The sequence below is a fragment of the Clytia hemisphaerica genome, unplaced genomic scaffold (assembly GCF_902728285.1).
Source record: "Clytia hemisphaerica strain Z4C2 unplaced genomic scaffold, Clytia hemisphaerica genome assembly, whole genome shotgun sequence".
NCBI classification, from domain to species: domain Eukaryota; kingdom Metazoa; phylum Cnidaria; class Hydrozoa; order Leptothecata; family Clytiidae; genus Clytia; species Clytia hemisphaerica.
In genome coordinates, this window is record NW_027103962.1 from 1004869 (window position 1) to 1030230 (window position 25362).

The 25362-nt window shown below is 33.4% G+C and overlaps 2 protein-coding genes across 2 annotated transcripts in view; both read right to left on the minus strand.

Annotated features, from left to right (window-relative positions):
* LOC136810233 (E3 ubiquitin-protein ligase rnf213-alpha-like) overlaps positions 1–24988 on the minus strand; it is a 63792-nt gene extending 38804 nt beyond the window's left edge. Inside the window, exons 1-36 of the mRNA XM_067066801.1 lie at positions 24761–24988; positions 20078–20188; positions 19529–19624; positions 19157–19267; positions 18649–18749; positions 17808–17902; positions 17303–17612; positions 16717–16899; positions 15966–16160; positions 15659–15751; positions 15322–15408; positions 14699–14764; positions 14089–14187; positions 13492–13525; positions 13293–13331; positions 12975–13145; positions 12124–12314; positions 10882–11192; positions 10375–10628; positions 9785–10003; positions 8886–9063; positions 7630–7703; positions 7084–7351; positions 6754–6855; positions 6450–6563; positions 5923–6076; positions 5431–5718; positions 4658–5307; positions 4170–4326; positions 3736–3953; positions 3231–3572; positions 1908–2596; positions 1536–1633; positions 1261–1335; positions 994–1100; positions 588–714 (exon numbers count right to left, since the gene is read on the minus strand). Coding sequence (XP_066922902.1) covers positions 588–714; positions 994–1100; positions 1261–1335; positions 1536–1633; positions 1908–2596; positions 3231–3572; positions 3736–3953; positions 4170–4326; positions 4658–5307; positions 5431–5718; positions 5923–6076; positions 6450–6563; positions 6754–6855; positions 7084–7351; positions 7630–7703; positions 8886–9063; positions 9785–10003; positions 10375–10628; positions 10882–11192; positions 12124–12314; positions 12975–13145; positions 13293–13331; positions 13492–13525; positions 14089–14128 — 4900 coding nt within the window. The 5' untranslated portion in view covers positions 14129–14187; positions 14699–14764; positions 15322–15408; ... (8 more) ...; positions 20078–20188; positions 24761–24988. The remainder of the gene's footprint in view (positions 1–587; positions 715–993; positions 1101–1260; positions 1336–1535; positions 1634–1907; positions 2597–3230; positions 3573–3735; positions 3954–4169; positions 4327–4657; positions 5308–5430; positions 5719–5922; positions 6077–6449; positions 6564–6753; positions 6856–7083; positions 7352–7629; positions 7704–8885; positions 9064–9784; positions 10004–10374; positions 10629–10881; positions 11193–12123; positions 12315–12974; positions 13146–13292; positions 13332–13491; positions 13526–14088; positions 14188–14698; positions 14765–15321; positions 15409–15658; positions 15752–15965; positions 16161–16716; positions 16900–17302; positions 17613–17807; positions 17903–18648; positions 18750–19156; positions 19268–19528; positions 19625–20077; positions 20189–24760) is intronic.
* On the minus strand, positions 14695–24866 carry LOC136810340 (myb-like protein X). Its single transcript, XM_067066896.1, has 12 exons — positions 24761–24866; positions 20078–20191; positions 19502–19624; positions 19157–19267; positions 18649–18749; positions 17808–17902; positions 17430–17612; positions 16717–16899; positions 15966–16160; positions 15659–15751; positions 15322–15408; positions 14695–14764 (listed from the first exon to the last, which is right to left on the minus strand). The coding sequence occupies exons 1-12, from the start codon at positions 24864–24866 to the stop codon at positions 14695–14697; spliced, it is 1461 nt and encodes a 486-aa protein (XP_066922997.1).
* Positions 24989–25362: the final 374 nt, after the last annotated feature.

A 25362-nucleotide genomic window follows, 5' to 3' on the forward strand; every position in this document is an offset into this window, starting at 1 on the left:
TTTTACCAAGAACTGCCATTTCCGTCAAATTTAATCCCCGCCAAAATTAATACACATAAGGTAAATTTCCCTAATATGAAAATTCCTCCTAACTGCTGCGGTAATGATTTCAAAGATACATGATGGTATAGCCTTGATATAGAAATGGTCAAATTACTGGTCAAAGTTATAGAAATGTTTATAGACAAATTTGGAAATTCTTTTATCAAAGAAAGATTTAAAATTAATGTTAAGGGTAATTGTAATTGTAAATGTAATTTCTTTCTTTAAAATTGAAGGGATAACCAGAAAAAAAATGAAATTCAATAAAAAGATGCCTTCCATAGTCCTTAGCAAAACCTCCAAATTTTACTTGTTGCTTGTTTTTTTAAAGTCAAGATATTTAGATTTGTAATTTTAAGTTTCTGCTTGAAAACAATGTGGTACATGTGAAGTACATATCTCTGATTTTAAATTGTCATATCTTGGTTTACAGAATGTTTATTTTTTAAATATTTGTTGGTCTTTACAAGGGACCATGGAAGGAATCTTTGAGCTAAGCTTTACTTTTATCTGGTTATCCCTTTGAATGAGTGATCCAAACTTACTTTCTTTCATAATTTTCTGTAGGAATGCAAAAACCTTTTCAGATGTCTCGTAATTCAAATTTTCAGCAAAAGCAAGGCAAAACATTCCATCTTCATTCATGGCTGCTCTCATGATTAACATTTCGACCTGAAATGGGAGAAAAGTGATGACATTTAGCAATCACAGTGAATGAATGAATGAATAAATTAATTAACAAAATCTTAAAAATGAATTCATAAAAAAGTCACATTTCTATTTCAGACAATGTGTGAGATTGCCATTTCCATAGGGCTTCCAATAATACATACAAGCAAGTTGTCAAGTATTTTTTGAAGCTCTATGGTCAATCTAATCATTGTAGGGTTTCGATTGTAAACTTTTGCTACTATTATTCTTATTATAATTATTTGGTTGACAAAGCCGTACCTGTTCCAGGGAAACATCATCAGAGCAAAGGAGAACTTCACTTGAACTCGGCAATGAGGCTGATCCATCATTATCGTACATTGCAATCACAGAAGCCAAAATTTCATCTAAAAGAAAAATGATTAAAATGGTTAAAATACAATTTAGCAGGCATTTTGATTTCGAAAAGATGTGGGAATTCAAATGAACTTAAATACGAGAGTATTTAAATTTTTAAGACAGGAACAAAGATTTTTTTGACATTCTAAAACTACTAAGCATATTTACCTTTTGGGATGATGATTAAATTTGGCTGATGTTTTTGAAGGTATTGGGGGATTGTGCGACAATGATTTATTGTACCTGAAAATGAAAATTCAGAATTCAAGAATGGAGGGGACGGATTGTCTATCTTACTTGAAAGTTGTAAGGGAAATTTCAGCTTACTTAAATTAAAAAGAGTTTTTATAGATATTTTAGAAACTCATAGTCATGGAGATTCACACAGAGCCCTGTGAAGGCTCCTGTTATCGAAAGAAGAATTATTACTACCGGAGACTTACCAAAGTGGTTTAAGAAATTAGCGAACAGGTTTAAAGGTAAATAATCTTTCTCCAAATTGTCTGGAATTTCTGTGTCCAACTCATCTTCATTGCAACCACTAAAGACAATAGAAATTTTAGATGAAAATTGTAAAGCATGTGCCCGTCAACGGAGAGGGGGGCACTTTCTTGCGGAACATACTCAACAACATTAGAACAACTTTGAACAGACCAAATCAAATCAATAAGACTGTTTTTCACCACTAATTAAATAATGTTTTAGGGTGTTTTAAGGATGTGAAAAGGGAAAAGTTTACTTCGTCGACCAACCTACTCTTTTTACCAGTGACTAAATATGATCCTTATCGTTTTTTTATCAAAGTTTTTACACACCTTAAATCGTTTTCTTGCATTTTTTCAAGCTCAGCCTCGGCTTTTTCAGATAATTCTTCAATGAGGTCTTCATCATCTTCATGTTTTCCGCACCACAGAATCACTTTCTTTTCATTTCTGAAATCAGGGACCTGCATCAAAGATGCCAAGACAACCTCTTTTTCAATATCATCATTTTCTTTAAGAAATTTCTTAATCATCACACCAAGTTCTTTGAATGTGAATCTGGTGAAATTGGTTTCGTTGTCTTGGCTTTTCCTTTGGTCTTTTGCTAGAGGTTTTGTACTGGAAGCATACATGGTAACACAACATTCTTTGACCTTTTTGACAGTAACTTCCTCGGATATGCTTCGCAACAAAGTGAAGACTTGGTTATTGATTATAGGCTTAGTAGAAGATGAGGAATATTGTTTCAAATATTTACGCAATACAAGCATCTGCTTCACGCTGAAGTGATTGGCATATGGATTCTCCATACGGAATTGCATCAACTCGTCATTCCAAGCTGATAAGCGGTTTTCAAAACTTCTTATTTCATTCTCAATTCCTTTGAAATACTCTTTGAAACCTTTCTTGCGTGCCTCTTCCACATTGCACTGGTATTCTTTCTTCCAATTGAGAAAATTCACATCACCAGCTTCGATGAGTCTAACGTATGTATCAGCTAATTGTGTTACCATCTCAGCTTGCTGAAAGAATATAAGAAGTAAGCAATTGAAATAACCTAATGAATAACCTGTTAGTTTTTAAGTGAAATATAGCCTGAATTACCTTTAGGGATTAATTTTCGCGGGGATTATATTTCACGAATTTCGCAAGTTTTTCAGAAATTTGCGAAAATTAATCCTCGCCAAAATTTTAAAAACCTTTGGATTCGCGAAATTCGCAAAATATAATCCTCGCGAAACATTTAAAATCATGATTTTTTCCTGAACCCCTAGGAAAATGAAAGAAATTCGGTCAAAAAGGGGCTGATTCGCAAAATTTTATCCTCGCGAAAATTAGGATTCCCGTCTTCGCGAAAATTAAATTATTTCACGAAAAAATTGTCTCGCTAAAAAAAGTTTCCGCAAAAGTTAATCCCCTTAAGGTAGCATTAATCATTAATGATAACACCTTTGCTCCCATAAGAGGGAAGACTCCTCAGCAGGCTTTTTTATTACCTTCTAGCAGGTAGCCTAAAAAATCTTTTCCAAGATAACAGGAACTTGATTTTGCTTGATTAGAAAATTTACTTTTTTCCTGTGAGCAAATAAGAGATGGCCAGAGCAAAACCATCCTAAGCATCTGCAATTCATCAAATAGTTAAGGAAAATTAATTACCTTTACAAAATATTCTTTCTCAAAGATGCCTTCCTTGATACTTTCTTCAGTTTTGTTATTGTCTCGACCCAAAAGCATCAAACGACTTTGAAGGTCATGGACATCATCCAGTGAAAGATCTTTAGTTTGGACTTTATCTCCTTCATAAACAACTTTCAATTTCACAACATGGTGTAAAGCTGCTGTTTGTTCAAAGAAAAAGTCTGCTTTACCAGTGAGATTCCCAATGATGTACTTGCCATTGGAATTTGCTTTCTTAGCTTCCAGGAAGGATCTTGCTGATACTGATCCTTGGGATTCTTTAGCTTGTTTGAACCACTCCAAATTGTTATTACTGCTGTTCTAAAGGAAGGAATCAAAATGACATTAAAAAACTGCCACAGTGAAACCGTGCCATCACATGTAGAACTATAAGCAAAACATTGGTAGCATTGTTTGCATTTTCAATGATCTGGAATACTATGAAAAGATCAAGAGACAAATTGTCAAAGGGTTTCAGACTTACTAGCTTTTCAATAATTCCATCTCCGTTTCTGACTGCTTCTGCAGTTCTTTGACAAGCCCTTTGAAATTCCTTGAATCCAGATTTATTGTTTAATTCAAAAATAATTGGACTGAAAGCTTGGCAACATGCTTCAAAATTTGCTACACGATCAACTTCATAATCACTTTCGCCAGCTGCGATTGACATCATCTCAACAAAAACTTTGACTTCCTTTGCATCTAAAAGTCAATTATACCAAAAATAATGATTTGATTTCCTAATGACTTCAGTGTCGCCAATGATTAATATTAAGCCTTATCAATTGAAGCTTAGCGATTTATTTTCCAAAATTTATCCTATTGACAGAAAACACAAATCAAATAATTTCTCCTGGTTCAGGACAGCTTTTCATTTGCATTTCAGAAAAGTTGCAACATTTATACAATATTGTATACCTTTCAAATGCTCTTTTAACCATTTCAATAGTGGTAGATTGTCAGCAACAGCTTTGAAAACTTGCTTCATTTCTGGAGATACTTGCATTACTTTATCTGTATCTGCAATCAGCTCCTCAGTTATTTCTTTCAACAACGAAGTTTGGCCAGTTGAGGCCTAAAAAAGTAAATAAAATAAACCATTAGTAACAACCATGAGACATCAAAAATATTGTAATGGCAATATATGTCACAATTCTTCAAAAAAAGAAGATCTGATGGTGTACCTTTGGCTCGTCCAGTCAAATTCTTTTTCTAAAAGTTTCAGCCAGAACATTTTTGTATTTCAACTACCCTCTTTATTAATTCTCGGAAAAATATTTAATAAATTCCTTCATTTTTTTCCTCTTAAAATTCCTTCTTAGAATTTGGTCTTTGTTTTGATTTTTTTTAAAAACCCTATTTATTCCAATCCCTGTCTATTAAGTACCCTTGAGAAGGCACCTTACCTTGTCTCGTATCATTTTGATGCTATTGAATTCTCCTTCCAACCCCAAAACTGAAGCAGTCTGGAGGATGGCGTCTGATTGCTCTACACAATCACTCATTGCATTTGCACATTGAATTCTTCTTGCACAGTTTTGTATATCAGCCTCAGGGATACTTGCTTCGAAAAACAGGTTTAATTCATCCAGCTCCTTTACAAGGTTGGTGCAATGCTTCATGTAATTCAAAGCAGCTGGAATAGGAATTTCCCCACCACATAACTCTTTTAAGGAATTGAAAGTTAGATTCAGCGAAGGTAAGATAATGTAAGCGATAACTTGCTTAATGTTAAAAGGCAGCCTGAGATCATCCTTGATTTCTTCTCCCAGAATGCTATCCCATGTGTTGAGAAATAAACTTTTTGGAGGTAACTTTTCAATTATTTTTGCACCATCAAGTTTTAAACCAGCCAGAGATGTCAGACATTGGCGCCATTTCATTTGGAATATACTGGATGTTAATAGATTTCGTTTAAACATTTTGTCCAGCAATTGTAAAGCTTCCCTTTGGATTTGGAAATATTCTGAAGGGTGAGCACCATACTTGTACACGTCAATAAAGCGAATTCCATCTTCTTTCTTAAAACCCTTTTCAAAAAAGGTGTCAGTTTTACCTAAAAAAATGAAAATATAAATTGAATTGAAATGAAATACATTTTGACCCTAATGAGTGCCAGGAAAAAAAATTTCAATTACTACTCAAGCTTCAAAATAAAAAACTCATCAATCACAAATACCTATTTTATCAGGAAGATTTCTCAAAAGCGCTGCTAGCCCATTCACAATGGCACTTGTGTGCTTGTATAAATCATATTCAAGATTTCGTTTGTTGAATGTCTGGATAATGGTGGCTTTATCCTCAGGACTGATAATGCACATGAAGTCATAAAATCTCTGTTGATGTTGCTTTATTTGATTGAACTTTTTGAAAGTAATTTCTGAGTTTGTTAAGCTTTCACAATAATCAATTAAAATGTTGGAAGCTGTATCCAAGACGATTGATACTTTATTGCCTTCCTTTCCCCCTAAAAAACAAAATAGAAAAATCAAATTTACATTGATTTTTGTCATCATTTTTTGACTTTTATTAAACAAAATTTTTATTTCAAAATCAGGCAAATAATTTGGTTGTCTGATTAAGAAGGGCTGAATGTACAAGTTTGTACAAAGAGGATTCAGTAGGACTTGGACTTTCAGCTTCTTGTTACAATAATATGAATCTTACTAACAGAAATGTTTCAATATCGTTTTCAGTGGATTGTATGTGATTATCCAGTTAAATCTTTCATCGTCATCTTTCAAAGTCTCCCATAATTGATTAACTTTTTGACAAAGCATTTCTGCCGGACGTGTGTACCCAAAGTACGAGAGAAGCCTTCCTTCCTAAGATCAATAAGCATTAAAAATCAATATTTAGTAAAGTAATTTAACAGTCAGAAATTTCATAGATTATACAATAACATAATATTTTATTTTTCTGATATCAATCTGTTTTTACAGGTGAATGTTTATTCAAAAGTAATTTAGGTATTGGCTATACTCTGAAAGCACAAACAAAGACCTTGTTTAAGATGGCAGTGTTCAAGTCTGTTCAATTATTTTTTACCATACTCCCTCCCACCCTCTAGAGGTTGCCTAATTCTAGTTTATGTTAGTTTATCACTGGAAGGGGACTAAATTTTCCCCAAAACTGATCACTCCACTTTACTTCCCCTCCACCCCAATGAACGAATTTGGATACTAAAGTTCAACTTACATTTAGTAAGATTTCAATATTTTTCTCAAACACAAGCTCCAGGGCTTCCTTGATGAAGTCTTTGAATTCCATTTCACAAAAGAGAGCAAAGAATTTGTCTTTGTCATTCTGATACTATAAAAAAGAAGCATTAACTATTTAAGAGTAACCTTATAATTAATAAAAGTTTGAAAGATTTATATCAAAATACAAGAATTTTGTGAGCTTTCAATCACGTCATAGTTTCCCAAACAAAAATAAGGGTTCATCCTATTTGCCCATGTAAGCGTTGTTTTTTCATAAATGGTAAACCTATGGCACTTACAATTTCTTTGATTGTATAATTTATGATATGGATGATTTTTTTCTTCATTTCATTTTCAAAATCTTCATTTAATAACTGCATGGACCACAACGATTCAATAATCTGAAATAAAATTGGTATGATTTGGTACTGATGAGGAGTACCAAAAGTTTTCAGAGTCAGGGAGTATAATAGATTGGCATGATAAGGGGTATGTCTATTTCATTTGATAAAAATCTGCTCTTAATACTAATATAAAAAAGTAAAATTTTTGATTGGTTTCGATTTAGATAGAGAGCGGGACCCCTCAATTGGCATTGTGTTTTCCAATAAGATTGCTAGTTTTCTCACCCATAAGAAACAGCTGATACCCTCAATGTCTTTGTAGAACCAATATACGGAACCAAACTTTGCCAAGGCTGAATAAAACTTTTCCCTTTTTTGACTAAGCACATTTTTTAATTTCTCAAACATGCCATTATGCTGCTCTGTTTCCTCTGAAACGTTTTTTAAGCAAACTTCAACAAAATGGAATAGTAGATAAGGGAATTTGTGTGCTTCTTTTGTTTTGCTCAGTGTAACAATAGCCAGGTCAACCAATGCCTCAGTCACATAGTAGCTAAAGAAATAAGTTAGAAATATTTGAGGTTTTGAACTTTTTATTCTTCTTTTAAATTTTTCTTGCAGACTCAAGTTTCTGGCCTGCAGCCTCCATACGGTGCTTGGCCTCTTAAGAGCAGACATTTATTTTCTTTCAGGGAAATTTAGCAGTGTCAAAAGTAGTTTGGGTCACTTTTGATTGCTGATAATTAAATACAACGAGGGTTTCTTTGACAGGCATTGAAAAGAATTATAGAAAGATTAGAATTAGTGACAGTCCAATGTACTCAAACTTACAAATCTGATTTTGTCAAGAGTTTGATGCAAGACTTAAGTGTGTCCAAGAATAAAACATCATCATCAGAAAAAACCTGAAAAATAGAAACCATTTAAATTTTTAACAGTTGTCATTAATCTTAAGCAGATTTCAATAGGTAAAAGTTGGATATTGAGTTTTATTATCCCAAGATGGTGTAATATTCAACACAGCTTCGCCTCGTTGAATATACATCACCGAGTATATGTATACCGGGTGTGTCAAAAAAAACGCGCCTATTTTTCGATTTTTGGCATACAAATTTCTATTGAACAAAGACAAATGAAATTTTTAGGGAGGATTAAAAATTTAATTTTTTACCCTTGGTGAAAATTATACATTTGTATGTTCATTTAAAGTGACTTTATGATAATTCTGTTGACTTAGGTCAATTTTTCATTGTTCACGGATTTTCATAGTTAAATTTTCCCTTATGGAACAAGGAACTAAACTACGCTTCGTTTTTACGCTCTTATTTTGTCTCGCTACTTTTAAAACATTAAAATGGCATCATTTTTTCATTTCATAGGTTAAGTTTTGTTCCAAGGTCAACATTTTGATAGATTCTAGCTAGTTCCAACCAAGCCATTTTTTAACGTCAATTGCGACGACAAAAAAAATACTTTCAAATCGTCAATGGTGCAGAAATGAACCGTTGTTATTATCTTTTGTACATCAAAATCCTTAGGTTTTCAGTTCAACTGTTTTGCAAAATGTTAAAGAAGCAGAACAGAGCTTGTATAATATAATATGATCGATTAAATAATGCAAATGAAACGAATTGATGAAAATTTGTTTTGCTAAGAAATGCTTTACATTGCCTTGAACACCTTGAGATGTTACGATAACACTGAAAAAAGATGCCCAAAACCCCTTTAATTTGAAAACAAGATAAGTTTGACATTAAAAAATTTTGGTTTAGTAGGAATATTCCCTTCTACATCTAGCTTAAACTTCAATTTCACTTTAAAACGGTTTTTACAGCTGATAGGAAAGCTAGACTGTAAAGGTTTGACGTCTTCTTTTGCGTCAATTAATTGCTACTGTAAACAACACAAAAAGTAGTGATCTTGCGAGAATATTCATAACTTTAAATTCATTTGAGGTAACTTTGCCAAACTTTTAGAAATGTTTGGAAATTAAACGTACAATACTCACAAAAAAATTCAAGCCGTTCAACTGAATAGAAAAATTAAACACCCGGTATAATGTACAAATAAATTGGTATTGTATTTACCAAGTGATCGTTTTCAGTTTGGGATGTGATGAATTTTCGTATTAACAGCTTGGGTTTCACACCGTGAACTAAAGCAATTGGAAACTGTCTGACATCAATTAAAAGAACAATAGTCCTTTGTAGCTCAGGATCTCTTTGTAAAGATGATGACATCATATTTATATTCCCCATGAGAATTCTACAAGAAAAAAAATATAAAGGGTATGCTAGGGGTAGAACCTGACCATGATAGCCACTTTAGAAATGCATAAAAATGTATGTTTTGCGACGTTAAGTTGATTTAAAATTAAAAACTGAAAAAATTTGCTTTGTTTGGAAGGAACTTTAGTTGGTTTAGAATTAATTGCAAGTTAAATAATGTTTGTTTGCATTAGAGTCATTTTTCAAAAAAATCGGCTTTAGAGACATTTCGCTGCCAAATTATTAATAAGGTTTCGTAGAGTGATAAAAATTTGACCTCCCTTAAATTATTATTCTCTTCAGATAAAATTGGGCTTTCTCTACTTCATTCAAGGGGGTACTCTGCAATTATATCAATTTTTTCCTTAAATTCCCTCAAAACTGTCTAAAAGAGTACCAAAATTCAAAGATTTCTAAAAAAAATTCAAATAAGAAAAAAAAAACCAGAAAGTTTTAAATTGTCTTCCCCATTCTGAAATTCTATCAACAAGCTATTCTCTTTCGAAATAAAATGCAAAATTTTTCCTTATGATAGGAACTGGTTTCCAAAATTCCGCCACTCTGGTAAAAAAGACCTGATTTTGTTCCTTCGCCGACCTCATGTCTCATGTAGAATACAATCTATGTTATGTTTCAAGGAAATAAAACCTTTAAAAAACTAAATACTCTTTTAAAAACGAATGATCAGACTATTTATAAGTTCAAGTAATCAATCTTACTGAATATCTGATTTCGATGGTAAATCGTGATTTTTAAGCCCAAAAAGCCCACATTTGTCAATGGTAAGGGAAATAATATTTTGCTCTGGAAATCTTCTTAGAGTTATTCTTTCAACAAGATGCATCAATGGCAAAGGCAAAAGCCAAGAAATGGATGACTTCACTTTTGGATATTTTAGAATATACTTCCAGTATTCAATGAAAGAGTCCAAAATGAATCTAAAAATGAAAAATCAAGCAAAATTACACTTTTATAGATACTTTGAATTTGCATCAGTGCACAACCATTAAAAATTACAAATAAAAGAAGTTACTAAGATATCAAACAAAATACATGGGAGATCAACACAGAAATTGGATTAAAGCGTAACCTAAAAGTTCACTTCTTCTTGTCCCAATATATGTGAGTATAAGTTTTTCATTTTTATTTCTAATAATTTTAACCTTGTAAATGGGATTTTACAATTATATTCTCTTGAAAAGAGTATGTGTTATTTCCACGAAAGACACTAAATACTATAGATAAAACCTGAACTGTCAATCTTTTCACATATCGTGGCCTTCTTTTTAGTCAAACAATGAGTACTCACTCTAGGCCTGTAGCTCCAAATGACTTCTTTAAACCTTCCTCCAACGCTAACGTCTCGATTTTTTCTGTGGACAGATTTTCCATCAATAAAAGTCCCAAATCCACCGAAACTTGATCACCAAAAGTGACGAACAATGGAATCAGGGACATGGTAGAAAGTAAGGTTTGGACCTTCTTTTGGTGTGGTTCAGTTTGGTTGGAGCTCAAGATTACAGTATGGTTTTTCAATATCTTCTCCACGACTCCAAATAGAATCTATAGAAAAAAGACCCAAAAAAAACAATAAATCTTTAGGATTTTTATCTATACTATTTCAAAGGAAAATTTGGTAGATTTTTTGTCAAAATTACAAAACTGCGCAGAAAAATTACAAAACTGCGCAAAAATTACAAAACTGCACATAACAGGAATTTTTGTTAGGCCCTATGAAGTCCAATTAAGAAGCCAACAATAAAAAAAAAGTTTCTTTAGAAATACATTTTTATATCATTACACAAGCAAGCATCACCTTTGATGTATCCTTTGGGCTAGAAAGCTTTTCCCAATTCAAATGTTTCCATACTCTCCCACCTCCGTTTTCACAAAATGAGTAAAAAAAACTTGATATTAGATCATACAGCAACAACATGTTATTCAATGGGTCAACTTTGATAAATTTGTCTTTATCAATAATCTTCTTGAAGTAATGTAAGAATATCAACTTGGCTTCCTTTTGTCTTTGGGAGTTAGAAATTTCATTACTACCAAAGGGTAACCACGAAAACCAAGATGATGATTGGTACTTTGGCACTACCAGGTCATCAAATTGAAAATAATTCCCTATGGAAGAAAAAAAGCCAAGGAACAAGTTTGAAATAGCGATATATATGAAAGCCATGGATATTTTTACCACAACCTATTCGAAAGAAAGGAGTGAAATGTCTTAATTTGATTCAAAAATCCATCTAATATTTGTTTTTTTTCAATTGGTCTCAATATCGAGACTGTTTTGTTTCATTTGATTCAATCGTTCATCTACATAAAGTGCAAAATTCGAAACCTTGGGATTTAACGAAGTTTCTGAAGGGCGAGACTTTGATGCTCTTTTTCTCCAGACTCTCTTTCTTAGGTACATCAGCATCAAAAAGCCGACTACCATAATTTATTTCAGCAGGTTGCTCTCCAGTCAAACTCATCGCTGCTCTTTCTTGTATTCTCTCTGTTTTTGTTTTGAACTGATTTCAAACCTTTTTAATGACACACTCAAAATTCTCGCAAATTCAAACGTTCGAAAACTGTCATAAACGTTAGATTTTAAGCATTCGAACGTTTGAATAAATCATTGTTTTGCACCTCATCTCAGAGGTTTTAATCAAATGTTGGGTCAAAACTCGCGCAAATGGACCCAACATTAATTATCGGCAACATTTTAAGAAAAGTTTGATCGCGAGCAAACTTCACCCAACATCATCCAACATTAGAATTCTCAAAATTTCTTAAAAAGTTTTAAATTTTAGATGCGCAAATGGAGCCAACATTTGATACAACATTGAAAATTTAGAATGTTGGATCAAATGTTGGCTCCATTTGCGCCGACCTTAACATATCATTACAACAATTTTACAAAACAATAAAAGTTCTTGAGAATTTTTGTCAATTTCTGTCGTTTGTAACCAACAAAGACAATTTCGGATGAATGTTTCCCCAAGTGTTAGAATAATTGCAATAAAAGACACTTTGAAAAGAAATAGTCTAAATATTCTTAAATTACCTAAATTGTATCTTTCATCAGGAATGTAGAACCATCGGTTTCTATAATGATTATTATAAGCAGTATTCAGGTATTCCCATTCAACATTTCCATCATTGCCTTGAACAACATACTTGTAGGGTGTACCCTTGCAAACAAAATTAGGTACTTCGACAGTTCCATTGATCATATCCAACTTGTCCCCAAATTCTCTACAAATTAAAAATGTTTCAAAATAATTTTATTAAATCTAGCATATTGACTTTGACAAATCAGTTCAGCATAACTTTTATTCTTGCTTCAATGAGAAATGAGGGTTCCCATAGGGGAATGGGTGCTACTCTTTACGAATTAGGAATTCATCCTTTTTCAAGTTGGAATGCTTAGCGCTGTCTAGACACCGCTGGTTCTGTGCATGCGAGACACATATACCATGATGCATTGTGATGACACTCTAACTACACAGGGTAGTATATAGCTTGTTGCAGGCACAGAACGGGATGAGTGACACCACGCACCACAATGTCTGGCATATCACCCACACTCTTGTATCAGAGTAGTGGTACCCAATTCCCTCAAATTGAAGCTCATGAATCTGGAAAATTTTCGCTTGCAGCACAATATGTTTATAGAAAGTGTCCAAAATATTTCATCTTAAACTTATCATAAACGCAATTTACATTGGCAAACCCTTTTTTACTGGATCAATTTTTTTAAAGTGTCAAAAGACCTGGGGGCTAACAAAAAATTCATAAATCTTTGGGGGGACTTAAAACTCGAGGGGGGCCATATTTTTGCCTGGGACCTAAACCCAGGCTGGCGCTATGATATGTTGCTACATTTATATCGAACACAAATTTAATGGGGCTAACCCAGTTCTTTCCAGTTGAAGAGCTGCTGATTTCCAATCACAAAAATGTGGATGGCCGAAAATCAAAAACACCTCCCCCTTCCATGAACTAGGAATAGCAACAATGAAGGTAACTTGTTTTGTCTTTTCATTGGTAGCTTTGGCGAAGTTCATAGCCTTAGGCTTTGAAGAGCTAAAACATAAAATAATGGAAATAAAAAGATTGCAACATACATTTTCTTATAACTATCTATTAACTAAAAATAGTACTTTCAAAAAGATTGTAAGATGAGAATCTACATTGACATGTGCTATATAAAGTTAAAATGTGGTAAATTACCTGTTGTCTTTTGAACCCTTTGCATATTGATGTACATGTCTAAAAAAGATAAGGTGCAGGTTAATCTCCTTGACAACAGTCTCAATGAAATGAAAAATGATATGTCTAAATTACTTTAAAATTGAAAATTAGATCAATAAATTTCGACAATAATATTGAAATGTGAAATGGTGAAATCAATGAGCACTTACCCTTTCACATTAGCTTGAGCCTTTTGGTTCTGATCATTGGCACTATAAATTAAATTTCACAATCAGTTAAGCAAAGAATGTGAGTGAGTTTGTATTCCAGTTTTAAGTGTTAACAGGTGTTAAAGGAGACAAATAAACTCTAACCTTAGTAAATACTTGAAATTATATAAATTTTTCATTTTCTGTATAGGTCTTTATTTTTTTGACATTATTTTTATCATATGTCACACCCAAGTGATTCTAAGGACAATCTACTCTAGGGGCTAGTAAATGACTGGTAAAAATTTATTGAAAACACTTCGAAAGGCTGCTATGAGTTCAATTAATTTAGCAGTCATTTCGCAGGACCTTTTCCAAGAATTGGACTTGTCCCAGAATGGCCTTGATTGACCGATTGACATCCTTTTAAACAATTTCTTAAGTAATTGTTACTAGAAAAGCTAACAAACAACCATGACCAGTCAAAGTTAGAACAACCAGCACAGGTCAAATGAAGGCCAGTTTTTTTTGGTAACTTATTTACAATGTAGTCGGCTAAAATACAAAAAATAGGTACCACCAAAATAAGTATAGTAGTATGGCTGTTAGAAAGATAAATGACAAACCCATTCTTTTTAGCTGCTGAGCTTGCAGTCGCTTTTGCATAACTTGGTGGCGCAGATGAATTTGATTCTGTTTTATTTGCCATACTTCTAGTTGTCACTCTAATCAAATCAGAAAAGGATGTGACTCCTAAAGCGATTTAAAAGTACCTGAAAATGGGACCGGTCTTTAGGCGGTCTTTTAAGGGCTGGTAAATGACTGTAAAATTTACCAAAAGGCCGCTTCGAGTCTAGTTAATTTAGCTGCCCCTGCGAAGCGTCCGATCCCAGACCGGCCTCGATTGTCCATTTGACATCCTCTTACAAGATTTTTTTGATGTGATTGTTACTAAAAATCACTAACTAGCTGTCTGGACCAGTCTAACGAGCAGTCATGAGCGTCTAGAAGCGGCCAGGACCATTAGAGATCAAATTTCTAGAAGGTCTGAAGGCCGATCTAAAACAAAAATTTGACTGCTACTAGACTGCTCGTAATACAGGACCAAGACCGGTCTGATTTTCAGGTACTTTAAATCGCTTGGGAAATCACAAATTATCAGCTTACATCTAATAACCTTCTTAAGGGTATTTCACTAAAACTTTTAAAAGTTTTATTTTTTTCATAACTTCCTACCCTTCTTTTACACCATTTTGATCTTTGGTGAGTGGATCTTGTTTTTTTGATTGCTCTTTTCCTCCTCTGAAAAGAAATGATCATAATATTACATTAATTAATCAATATTAATTACCTTTAAAAAGATTTGAATGTTAATAGCTGATCTTGAATGACAGTCAAGGTAAGATATTGGCAGTCAATATCAGCTAATCGACAGTCGATATCAGACATTGGCAGTCAATTAAATCTTGACAGTTCATGAAAAGTATTGGCTGTCTATTTCCAGGCATCAACTGTCAAGAAAAAGAAAAAAACTGTCCATAAAAATGATCGACTGTGGATAAAAAACATCAACTGTGTCCACAATTGATGTTTTCAGACCTAGTAGTGAAATTAAAATAGAAAAGAAGCGTATGAACCACACACACTGTCAGATGATCTCTCAATCATTGTCCAACACCATCGTCCAATTTCAATAGATACCCAAAAAGGTAAAAACTAGTTTCTGACACAGAAAGCTCCTTTACATCATTCTTTTCTCACTTTTCTCACATTTTTAAATATAAAACTCCTTAATTAAAATCCAAATGGATGTAATTAATCAAAAAGAATTGTCCTTTTTATCAGGCAAAAATACTTACGCTTGATTATCTTGTTTTTTCTCTTTTTGTTCTTCTTTTTCTTTGGAATCCTTTTCTTTGGTCGGTTTCTCCTTGGATTGGTTTACCCTTGATGTACGAGATATTAATTAATTATTGGATCCATATAATCCTGAAAATGATTTTTAGTTACTTAGTGGGAATAATCCTATTCTTTGAACATTGTCCAATAAAATATCTGAAGAATAAAAATTATAAAATAGAAATTTAAAAAAGTAACCAAAAGTGTAGTGTGTGTCAGGTGTATATCTTAACATCTTACAATTAGTTCAATAAAGAAAAAAGCTAAATAACTTTGGATAGTGTAAAGATCTCTCACTTGGCTTCATTTTGCTCCCTCTTGCCTTTTTCATTTTCAGTGTTGTTTCTACCATCTGATAATTGTCCACTAGATTCACTGCTAGTTTTCTCACTAAAAGTTAAAAATAAAATTAATCCTGCACAACAAACAAGCCATAACAAGTGATTGAATAACAAAACTTAACAAAACAGAGGAGAATTTAATTGTTTTAAAATTGTAAATTTTTATTTGCAAATTTAAGGATTTCTTTGTGTCCTGTTTTGTGAAGTCTCAAGTTTAGGGGCAACCGTTTGGGCAGACAAAAGCCAGGCAAATTTCAAAATACCTTAGATTTGTCTTTTCATCAGACACTTGGATGTTGAATGTGTTTTCATTCTTAACTTGTGCATTTGAACCATTCTGTTTGGCCTTTGTATAATCATTTTCTGTTGCTTGCTTTTCTTTTTTCACTGGATGCTCATTAGTCTCTTTTGATTGGAACAATGTTGGGGTCTCAATTTGATTTCGTTCTTCTTTAAGTCTACCAATAAAGTACATAAATAAGAGGCTAGAAACAATGGTATATCACAGCTATATTCATCGAGTTAAGGACAATTGTGTCATCACAAAAGATTTAAAGTACAAATGAAATGGAACATTCTGAAAGTTTGCAAACCCATCCCATAGCTTTCCTGGATGTTCCAGAACGTTTTCAGTTGTTCTCAAACATTCCACTCCAGAACAATCCTTAGCGTTCAAAGGTTGAATTCAACTTGATAAGAACGTCTGAAAAACATTTTGAATGTTCAGTAACGTTCTTAAACTAGTAAATAAAATAGAATGATTGAATAATTTAATGACCAATTCATTGGAACGTTCCGTTTTGTATTGAAGGTTGCTTGTGATGACACAATTTTCATTCAAAAATTAGCAATAATTTCTGAATAACCATATTGTAACTACTGATGGTGTTATTGGTGTAATACTCATAAAATTAGTATTAGTAAATAAAAAATGTATACTGATGAGAACGTAAATGAGAACGTTCTAGAATGTTTTATAGTATTAACTGAGTAAACAAAAAATGTAGTTCTTACTTTGATAGTTCAGATTCTTCAGCAGTCTGAAGCAAGGTTTTAGAGTCGTTCTCTGATTTGTTTTCTTCCTTGCCAACAATTTTGCTGTTTTGTCCTTCCTCACTAGGCTTCTCTTCAGCCATTTCTGTATCGTTATCAATGTGCTGATTATCAACTTTAGTGTTTTCACTGATACCTTGGGTGCTAAGATTGAATGATATAAATCTATATGCAATAAAATTGGTATATCCCACAACAAACTAATTTATAACTGAGATAGATATATACTTAAAAGTGGAAATGCATAGGTTCTTTAAAGCTAGATTCAATGAACGATTCATTGGAGCATTCCATTTTGAATTTGAAGTCGCTTGTGATGACACAATTTTCATTCAGAATTAGCAATAATTTCTGAATAACCCTACTGCAACTACTGATGGTGTTATTAGTGTAATACACGTTTTTTTATAAAGAACACGTTTATAAGGAACTTGAGGCTCAACGAACTAATAACTGAGATAGATATATAAAAGTGTAAATGCATAGGTTCTTAAACTAGATTCAATGAACGTTTCATTGGAGCGTTCCATTTTGAATTTGAAGTCGCTTGTGATGACACAATTTTCATTCAGAATTAGCAATAATTTCTGAATAACCATACTGCAACTGCTGATGGTGTTATTGGTGCAATATTCATAAAATCGGTATAAGTAAACAAAAAATGTAGTTCTTACTTTGATAGTTCAGATTCTTCAGCAGTCTGAAGCAAGGTTTTAGAGTCGTTCTCTGATTTATTTTCTTCCTTGCCAACAATTTTGCTGTTTTGTCCTTCCTCACTAGGCTTCTCTTCAGCAATTTCTGTATCGTTATCAATGTGCTGATTCTTACATTTAGTGTTTTCACTGATACCTTGGGTGCTAAGATTGAATGATATAAATTTATATGCAATAAAAGTTGTACGTCCCAAAAAGACCTAACAAGTGAGATAGATGTAAAGTGTAAATGCATAGGTTAAAAAATATATAAGTTATTACCAAATTTATTATCTTATTGTAGTTTTTATTTTATTTCAAAAACTAAAAAATTACACATGTACTTTTACTAAGACTTACTTTGCGTTTGGAAAGCTCAAAGCATATTGAGCATTGGAACTGTCATTGGCATTGCTACCAAATGAAGTTTGATGGTTATCAACTTGTTTTTGTGCCTTAAATAAAGAATTTAAATAGTAAAAAAATCATATTATTGTAATATAAAAATAGTACATAAAAATTTTAAACGACAGCAATGTAAAGCAATTAAATATTGAATGTTTAGGTCTTGTATTCATTTTTTCCTGTCTGTTAAGGTCTGAGCATCTAAGCAAGATATCATATTCATTTACACACTAGATAGGCTAGATACTCACAGATTTGTCATGGAAGTATGTTCAGCTTTAAAGTTGACTAGTCTGTCATAACAACTTCCTTTTTTATAGGAAGCCAGATCCAGTCAAGTAGTAAGAGATTACAGTGGATATAGCATGTCAGTGCTGCAAATAACAGCCAGTGACCAGTAATTACAGATCATTTTGTAGTTTCTACCTGTCATTCTGAGGCTCAGTTTTTAATTTTGTCCAGTTAAAATTTGAAGATTAGAGGCTTAGATAAATACTTAATAGCGCTTCTAATTAAAAGAGGAACAGTTAACTTAAATTAAAATAGGTGTTTAGCCAATCTAAAGGAATGACCTACAAAATTTTCTAAGATGGTTCCGCCACACCCTCTGTTCGTTACACTCAAAAATTTAACGACCAACTGAAATTTCCCTATTTGCAGTACTATGCAGTGTTTTATATTTTATTGACTATATGATGTTAAACCTGATACTGTGGGGCTAGACTGTTTATATCTACTACTTTAAAAGTTTGCAAGTATTGTATTAATCACTGAAAAAAAATAAAACTAATTTCACCATTTTGTTTTGATTGTGTTGAACTTCCTCCTCGCATATCTCCATATCTTCTTGTCCATCGTTCTTATCTTCTTGTCCATTGTTCTTATCACCTTTTTTAACTTAAGGGAAAAATTTTGTACAGTTTCATTTAATAACAGAACAAAGGACATCATGGTTATGACATAAAGTCAAGGTGAACCCTACATCAAGGATCCTTGCCCTGATCACAGGCTAAAATCAGGTAACAGAGGTCACTTGACCTTTTAGCCCCCACCTCAAGTCAGGGGCAAGAGGGTTCCAGAAGTGTGAAAATCTAAGACTTGGATACCAAAGCTTAATACAATCAAGCTATGAATCATAAATCTGGTGTGGCATTACAAATTAAAATTGACCATTGGTCTTTTAGCTTGTGCAAATTATAAACAAAAGATAGAAAAGCAAAAGAGATGAACGAATACACAATGGGTGGAACAGCGCTTTATTCATAGGACATTCAGGTAGGTTTAATTAAGTATAAGGCAATTACCCTCATTGATAGGTTGAAGTTCTAGACCTGCTCCATCATCTTCACAAAATTTGGTTTCCTTTGGATAGTCTTTTCCACATTTCTGACAATACTTCCTTTCTTCAGCTGTAACTAATAACATAAGACCAAAACATAAATGATGGCATTTATGGTGTAGAATTTTGAGCTTTTTGTTAAAACATTTAAAGACAATTATGAGAAATTTGATTGATAGTGTAACTTTCAAAATAGGGGTCTGATTTTGAATGCAGAGTAATCTACTAGGCAAAAAAGTTCAAATCATTCTTGATGTTTTTAGAAAATATTCTTTTGAATATCAATTATGTGCATATGCAAGTACAGTACAGGTAGGTATGAATGAATTTACAACACCTTCAGTTTTTAGTTCTTTGAGAGGTGTTCCATCTTCCATGCAAAATTTGGATTCTTTTGGATAATTGGCTCCACATTTTGGACAATACTTTCTTCCTTCAGATGTGAATATGTACAAAAAATTAAAAAAGATTCTTTAAAATACTAAAAATTGATATATATCCAAGCTGTTTACTGTATATACTGCAAATTTAACTTAAGAAGTAACGTGTTATCTTCAAAAATATTACTATAATTTTAAGATTTTATCATTTGCCAATCATAATCAGGGCCTTTCACCATCCGTCTTTACCTAATATACTAACATTCCTATTTTGTAATACCCCTCTTTCCCTGGTTTATTTTTACTGCTGATGAAAGTAGGCTTTATATCAATGTCAATTTGAATAAATATTTTAAATTAATTGTAATATAAATCAATATTATCAAAAGTATGATTTACTGTACAAAAAATTTCAAAAATTTTGAGTTCTTGTAGTTTTATCAAGCACTGTACAAAACTGGCTGTTTTGTGTTTATTTGAAGACAGAAAATCAAATGAATTTATACCTTCAGTCAAAGGTTGTAGTTCTGTAAGAAGAGTCCCATCTTCCATACAAAATTTTGATTCCTTTGGATAATATTTTCCACATTTCTTGCACAACTTCCTTTCTTCAGGTGCTACTGGATATAAACATAAAAACAAAATGAAAAAAAATTGATGTTCAAATAATAAAAATTATATCTTTTTAGACCTAAAATCCAATACTGGGTATAAGGATAATTTGCTTGCTGAAAATCCACATTCAAGGCTTGTTTAGAGCCATTTCCTAATATGTAGTTCATTTAAAAGTAAATTCTTGCCCAATAACAAATTTATTGTCAGCTTTAAACATGTAGCACAAGGATTTTTTGGGCCATCTTTTGCTTTCCGCAAGAAAACAAGCAAATCTTTTGCCAAATATATAAATTTTCAGTCGACTTTCAACTTGAAAGCATAATTCAGCCATTTACTGCTGTTTTCTTAACCTGTGTATCAAAACTAAAGACTAAATTTTAGAATTTTTTTTTACCTCAGACATACAAAGTTTCTAATTTCTGAGACTGATGCAACTAAAAACTCTGGTATACAGTAGTCAACTGGGGTAATTACAGAACAATTTTGACTAATTCTTAAATAATTTTGAGAATATTAGTAGTAGAGGTGTGATTTTTTGCTATATTTTCTTACAAAGTACTGTGATTAAAATAGCACTAATTGTTTTTGTCCTGAGTATCCTGATGATCCTAAAACTAATAAAAAAGTGTCCAACAATTTGGTGTGAAAATGGGACACATAAATATTTTGTCTCAAAGAGTGATCAAAATCTCCCCAAACTTGATAATACTTTATGAGTTGCAACCAACTTAATGATTCAGAGGCATTTCCATAATGATTTTTTCAATATTGCTGAAATTACAGCAATTTTACCCCACACATTTTCCTACATTTTCCAGCATCCTGGGGTAAAAGTGGGACACTTCATATAGTCAAATAGTGGATGTAATTTTTACACCAATTCCTACATGTTTGTAAATAAACCCTTGGTGTTTTGACACATTTTGACACCAAAATTACAAAAATCATTGTCAAGTATTTTAGTTGGAAATTACAGTTTAAAGAGGGGGCCTCCTCCCAGTCACCTTACAATGAAAAAAATTTGGCATTGCTTTTTTTTTGGAATGCTGAAAAACTCTAATTTCAATCTTCCTTAATAAAAGTAAAGAGTTTAGGAATTTGGATTAGGGAGGCAAAAATCCTTAAAGATTGTAAAATCGTAATCCTGGAATATCAAAGGCCCAGTTACACAAAAGTCACAAAGAATATGACATGCAAAATTACTTTTTATAAGTAACTCTTATTTTTGACACCAATTTTTTTTCTTTCTTTTTTTTTCAATAACATTTTTTCCCAATTACCAAATTACTCAAAATTATAAGAACCCCTTTACGTTTATATAGTTGGAAATAAGCATGCGCACATTAGGCTCTACAACCTGTTGCACGCGAGGCGCCTTGGATCAGAGGTTACCCTAGTCTTTGATTTCCTGCTATGGTAGCTCCTATGGTGGTCCATTTGTTATTTTTGACTTGGTCTGGCAAAGACTGGCTTGCTAGACTGGGGGATGACATAATGAACAAGTCTTCGTTAGAAATTCAATCTCATGAAAGTTAATCTGATTAAAGCCTTGAGCTATGCCAAAAAAAAATTGTACAGGGGTATTGACGAACTTTTTTCACAAACCCCCCTGGAAATTTTGGATAACAAATATCCCCCGGAAATTAGGGGTCGACAACCCTGGAAAGTGAAATTTTGTGAAAAAAGGGCCTGGGAAATGACTATGTATTGATGTCAGTTTAGGAAGAGAGAACCCCCTGGAAAACTTCAATATCCCCCTTGGAAAATCTGAAAAAAAATGAACAAAAACCCCTTGGAAAATAAAGGCTCAGACCCATGTATGATTTAAAAATGGAATAGCCCATTATTCATGTATAAGGCAAACCAGCCATTAGCCCGCCAAAAACCAACTGCAAGTGCAACTGACTTTATCCCATCACCCGCCACAACACAAGCGGGCTCAAGGGTGATCTCCGATATAAGGCGTGTCTTGTGTACATGACCAGGCAATGTCAACCGAACCCTATCAAACCAATTTTAGTAATTGAACCATCGAATTTCATTGAACAAAACGTTCGATTACCGAACCTGATTGCACAGTAATCGAGCTTTATCAAAAAATATTTCTTTAGTTCGATTAAAGTTTGATTACTAATCGCAGTTTGGATTAAGTTCGATCAGTGTTTTTGTAGCTCAAATTGTTCCAGTTATTGCTAGCGCAACAGCTCTAGCCTAAACAATCCCCAACAATCATTGGATTAGCAGAAAAGAGTCGTTCATGCGCATCGGGAATGATTTGTGAACAAAAACCGTAAATCTAACACATCGAACTTCAATCAAACTAATCTAACTTTACCAAAATTTCTTGCTTTGTTGATTGTTCGATTTGGTTTGGTAATCGAACACCTATCGTTCGATTAAGTTCAATTGATTTCGATTATTTCGGTAACTGAACAGTTCGATTGACATCGCCTGGACATGACACAGGATATAGAGCCTAAATGCAGAGACAGTGTCAAAAAAAAGTTGGTCACAAAAAGTAATTTGGCGTGTCATAAAGGGCGTCAAACACTCTTCTTTCTTGCTTTACAATGGAAAAAATTAGCCTCTTTTAGAGCATAGAGCAATTACTGTAAAAGTTGGTCTAATTAATGTCGGTCAAACTCTTTTATCCTCTCTTATCGCTAAATAAAGTAAAATACCGTGACTGGTCCTAAATCTGACAGCCCTGCCAGTTAGGAACATTTGGCGAGTTCCTGTACGCGGCCGCAATCAAAAAAATTATAACATCACTCATTAAAAAATGACGTTTGTGTCTTTTCGCACTTTTTTTAGCCTAGATGATGTAGCAAACATAGTAAGTATAAGCACACTGTGCTTTTCTTTAGTTGAAATGTTTTTTTGCGTCGGAAAAACTTTTTCAAACTTTCAGCGATGATTGACCAAACTGTTACAATGAAAATTATCCGGCGCATTTTTTATCTTCTTACCTTCTTCATTTTCATTGAAGCACTCGAGGTTTACTGAAGTTAAGCACATAAGATCTTCTTATAATTATTGATATTCACTGAAACACCGTTCATTGTGCGCTGAGGTTGAGTGCGTGACGTAACTCGCGCGTCAACTAACTCGCCTTCTGTTGGAAGATCATATTTGGCGTTTTGGCGTTACCACCCTCGAAGCAGCGGGCGCCTTTGTCTTTCCGCAACTATTTCCACCATTTTAGATGGCTTTAACAATAGATCCAAAAGGGCACCATAATCTTGGAAGATAATTTGTTTTGGTCTCCGGCTTTGGGAAGTAGCAATGTTTTTGGTTGTTTTCGATGGGAAATGGTAAGAAACTTAAGTTTATAAGTGTCATTTAGTTTTTGCTGGCTTATAGAATGGCAGGGTCCTGGATGGTTTCCCTAACTTTCCCTAACTGCCTGCCTAAAAATCCGACCCCCCAAATAAATGCTATGAAAAAAAATTCTATGTTTACAAACATTCCCTCTCCAAGTTGAACAATAAACTATTGCAAGAACTCTCAAAAACAAAACATCTAACAAGATGACAATTAATGTGATCAAAAGAGTGTGAGTGTAAAATAATTACCTCTATATTATTCTGAATCTGTTGGGTTGCTCGTTTTTAAAATGTTAACAACTTTGTAATAAAAAATTATGTTTTGTATAAGAAGCAATTATTGTTATTTGGTTCAATTGGTTCAATGTATCAAATCTCTCAGTTAGCTGACACTTTGGTATTTCAGTTCGGCAAATTGCATAGATCCGCAACGTTGCGAAATTTCACATTTTTTGCGTTGTGATATTCCGCAACGTTGCGAAATTCTGCAGCTTTACCGCTGCATAATTTCGCAGCCCTAGCCTATGGACCAAAACCGTCTTCACAGGGCCTGGGCCAGGGTCCCAAAATAATGTGCATTTTGAAGAACAACCCAAAAGGAAACTTTTCACCCTAGCATTTTAATTTCCTACCTAGCCATTATTCACAATCATTCTTGGAAGAAATGCTACTTTGTTCAAATATGCCAGATTTTGCCTAATTTTGCTTCTGTTTGCGAAAATTGGTCGTCATAGTTGGTGTTCATAATCGCACACTTCCATTGGGAACGTTGCAAAAAATCGCAGTGCACGCTGAGGGAATCGTTGCAAAAAAACGCAACGCTGCGGAATATTGCAACATTGCGGATCTATGCAATTTGCCAAACTGATTTTCGTTGCGTCACAGCGAAAAGTTTGTTTTTAATCTAGTTTTTATCTTTGAAAGACCCCATCGGATTTAGGCAGGGCTGTTGGATTTAGGACCACTCACGGTAGTCTCTATAAAAAACTCTGATCTTTTTAAAAATGTTAAACTTTTTTTTCAACAAGACCAGCAAGAAGCTATTTATTTTGTTTTTAAGTCTGAAAATGGACTCACAGCTCTGACACTGACCTGTCTCCTGTCTACTCGAAAAAAACTTGGACCTGCTGATCTACTAAATTTTTTCAAAAAAGAAAAATTTGACATCCTTAAACATTAAAAACTTGATTAACTCGTTTGGATGTTTCTTGATTGGATTTAAAAGAGGTGTATTCCCCAAAATCTTACCACTTTCTTCTAGGGGTTTCAAAGATGGTCCATCCTTCAAGCAAAACTTTGCATTGGCAGGATATTGTTCCGAACATACTGTGCAAATAAGTTTCTTCTCGACCATTTCTTATTTTCCTTGAAATTCTACATTTCTACATCAGAAAAAATATGTTTCTTGTAGGTAAGTTCAAGTTACATTCAGACTTTTCCTCTGCTGAAACTGTGAAAGTGATAGTACTTACTACCTTTTTCAACTCACCACGATTTCTGCAATCGAAATTTTTATTATCACGTGACCTCCCATCGGTGATTTTGATTGGTCAATGGTCTCAAACAATCCAGTTCCGAGAAAACTTGTGTCCTTTGCGGGAAATTTTCAAAATGGTGGCATTTATCGCCTGACATATTCTATGGGGGCGGCTGGGCTCCAAAAACATTAGATTTTTTGACGTCACTTTAAACTTTCGAAGCTCCTGGGCACGGTTGTTCAAAAGTGGATTAGCGACCGATTAGCTTAAGTCCGGATTAAATAGCGATTAGCGCCGATTAACGAAAATTTGTCTGTTGTTCAAAAAATATCACGATTAAAAAAGAGATTAACTTAGTTAGACTTAAACACC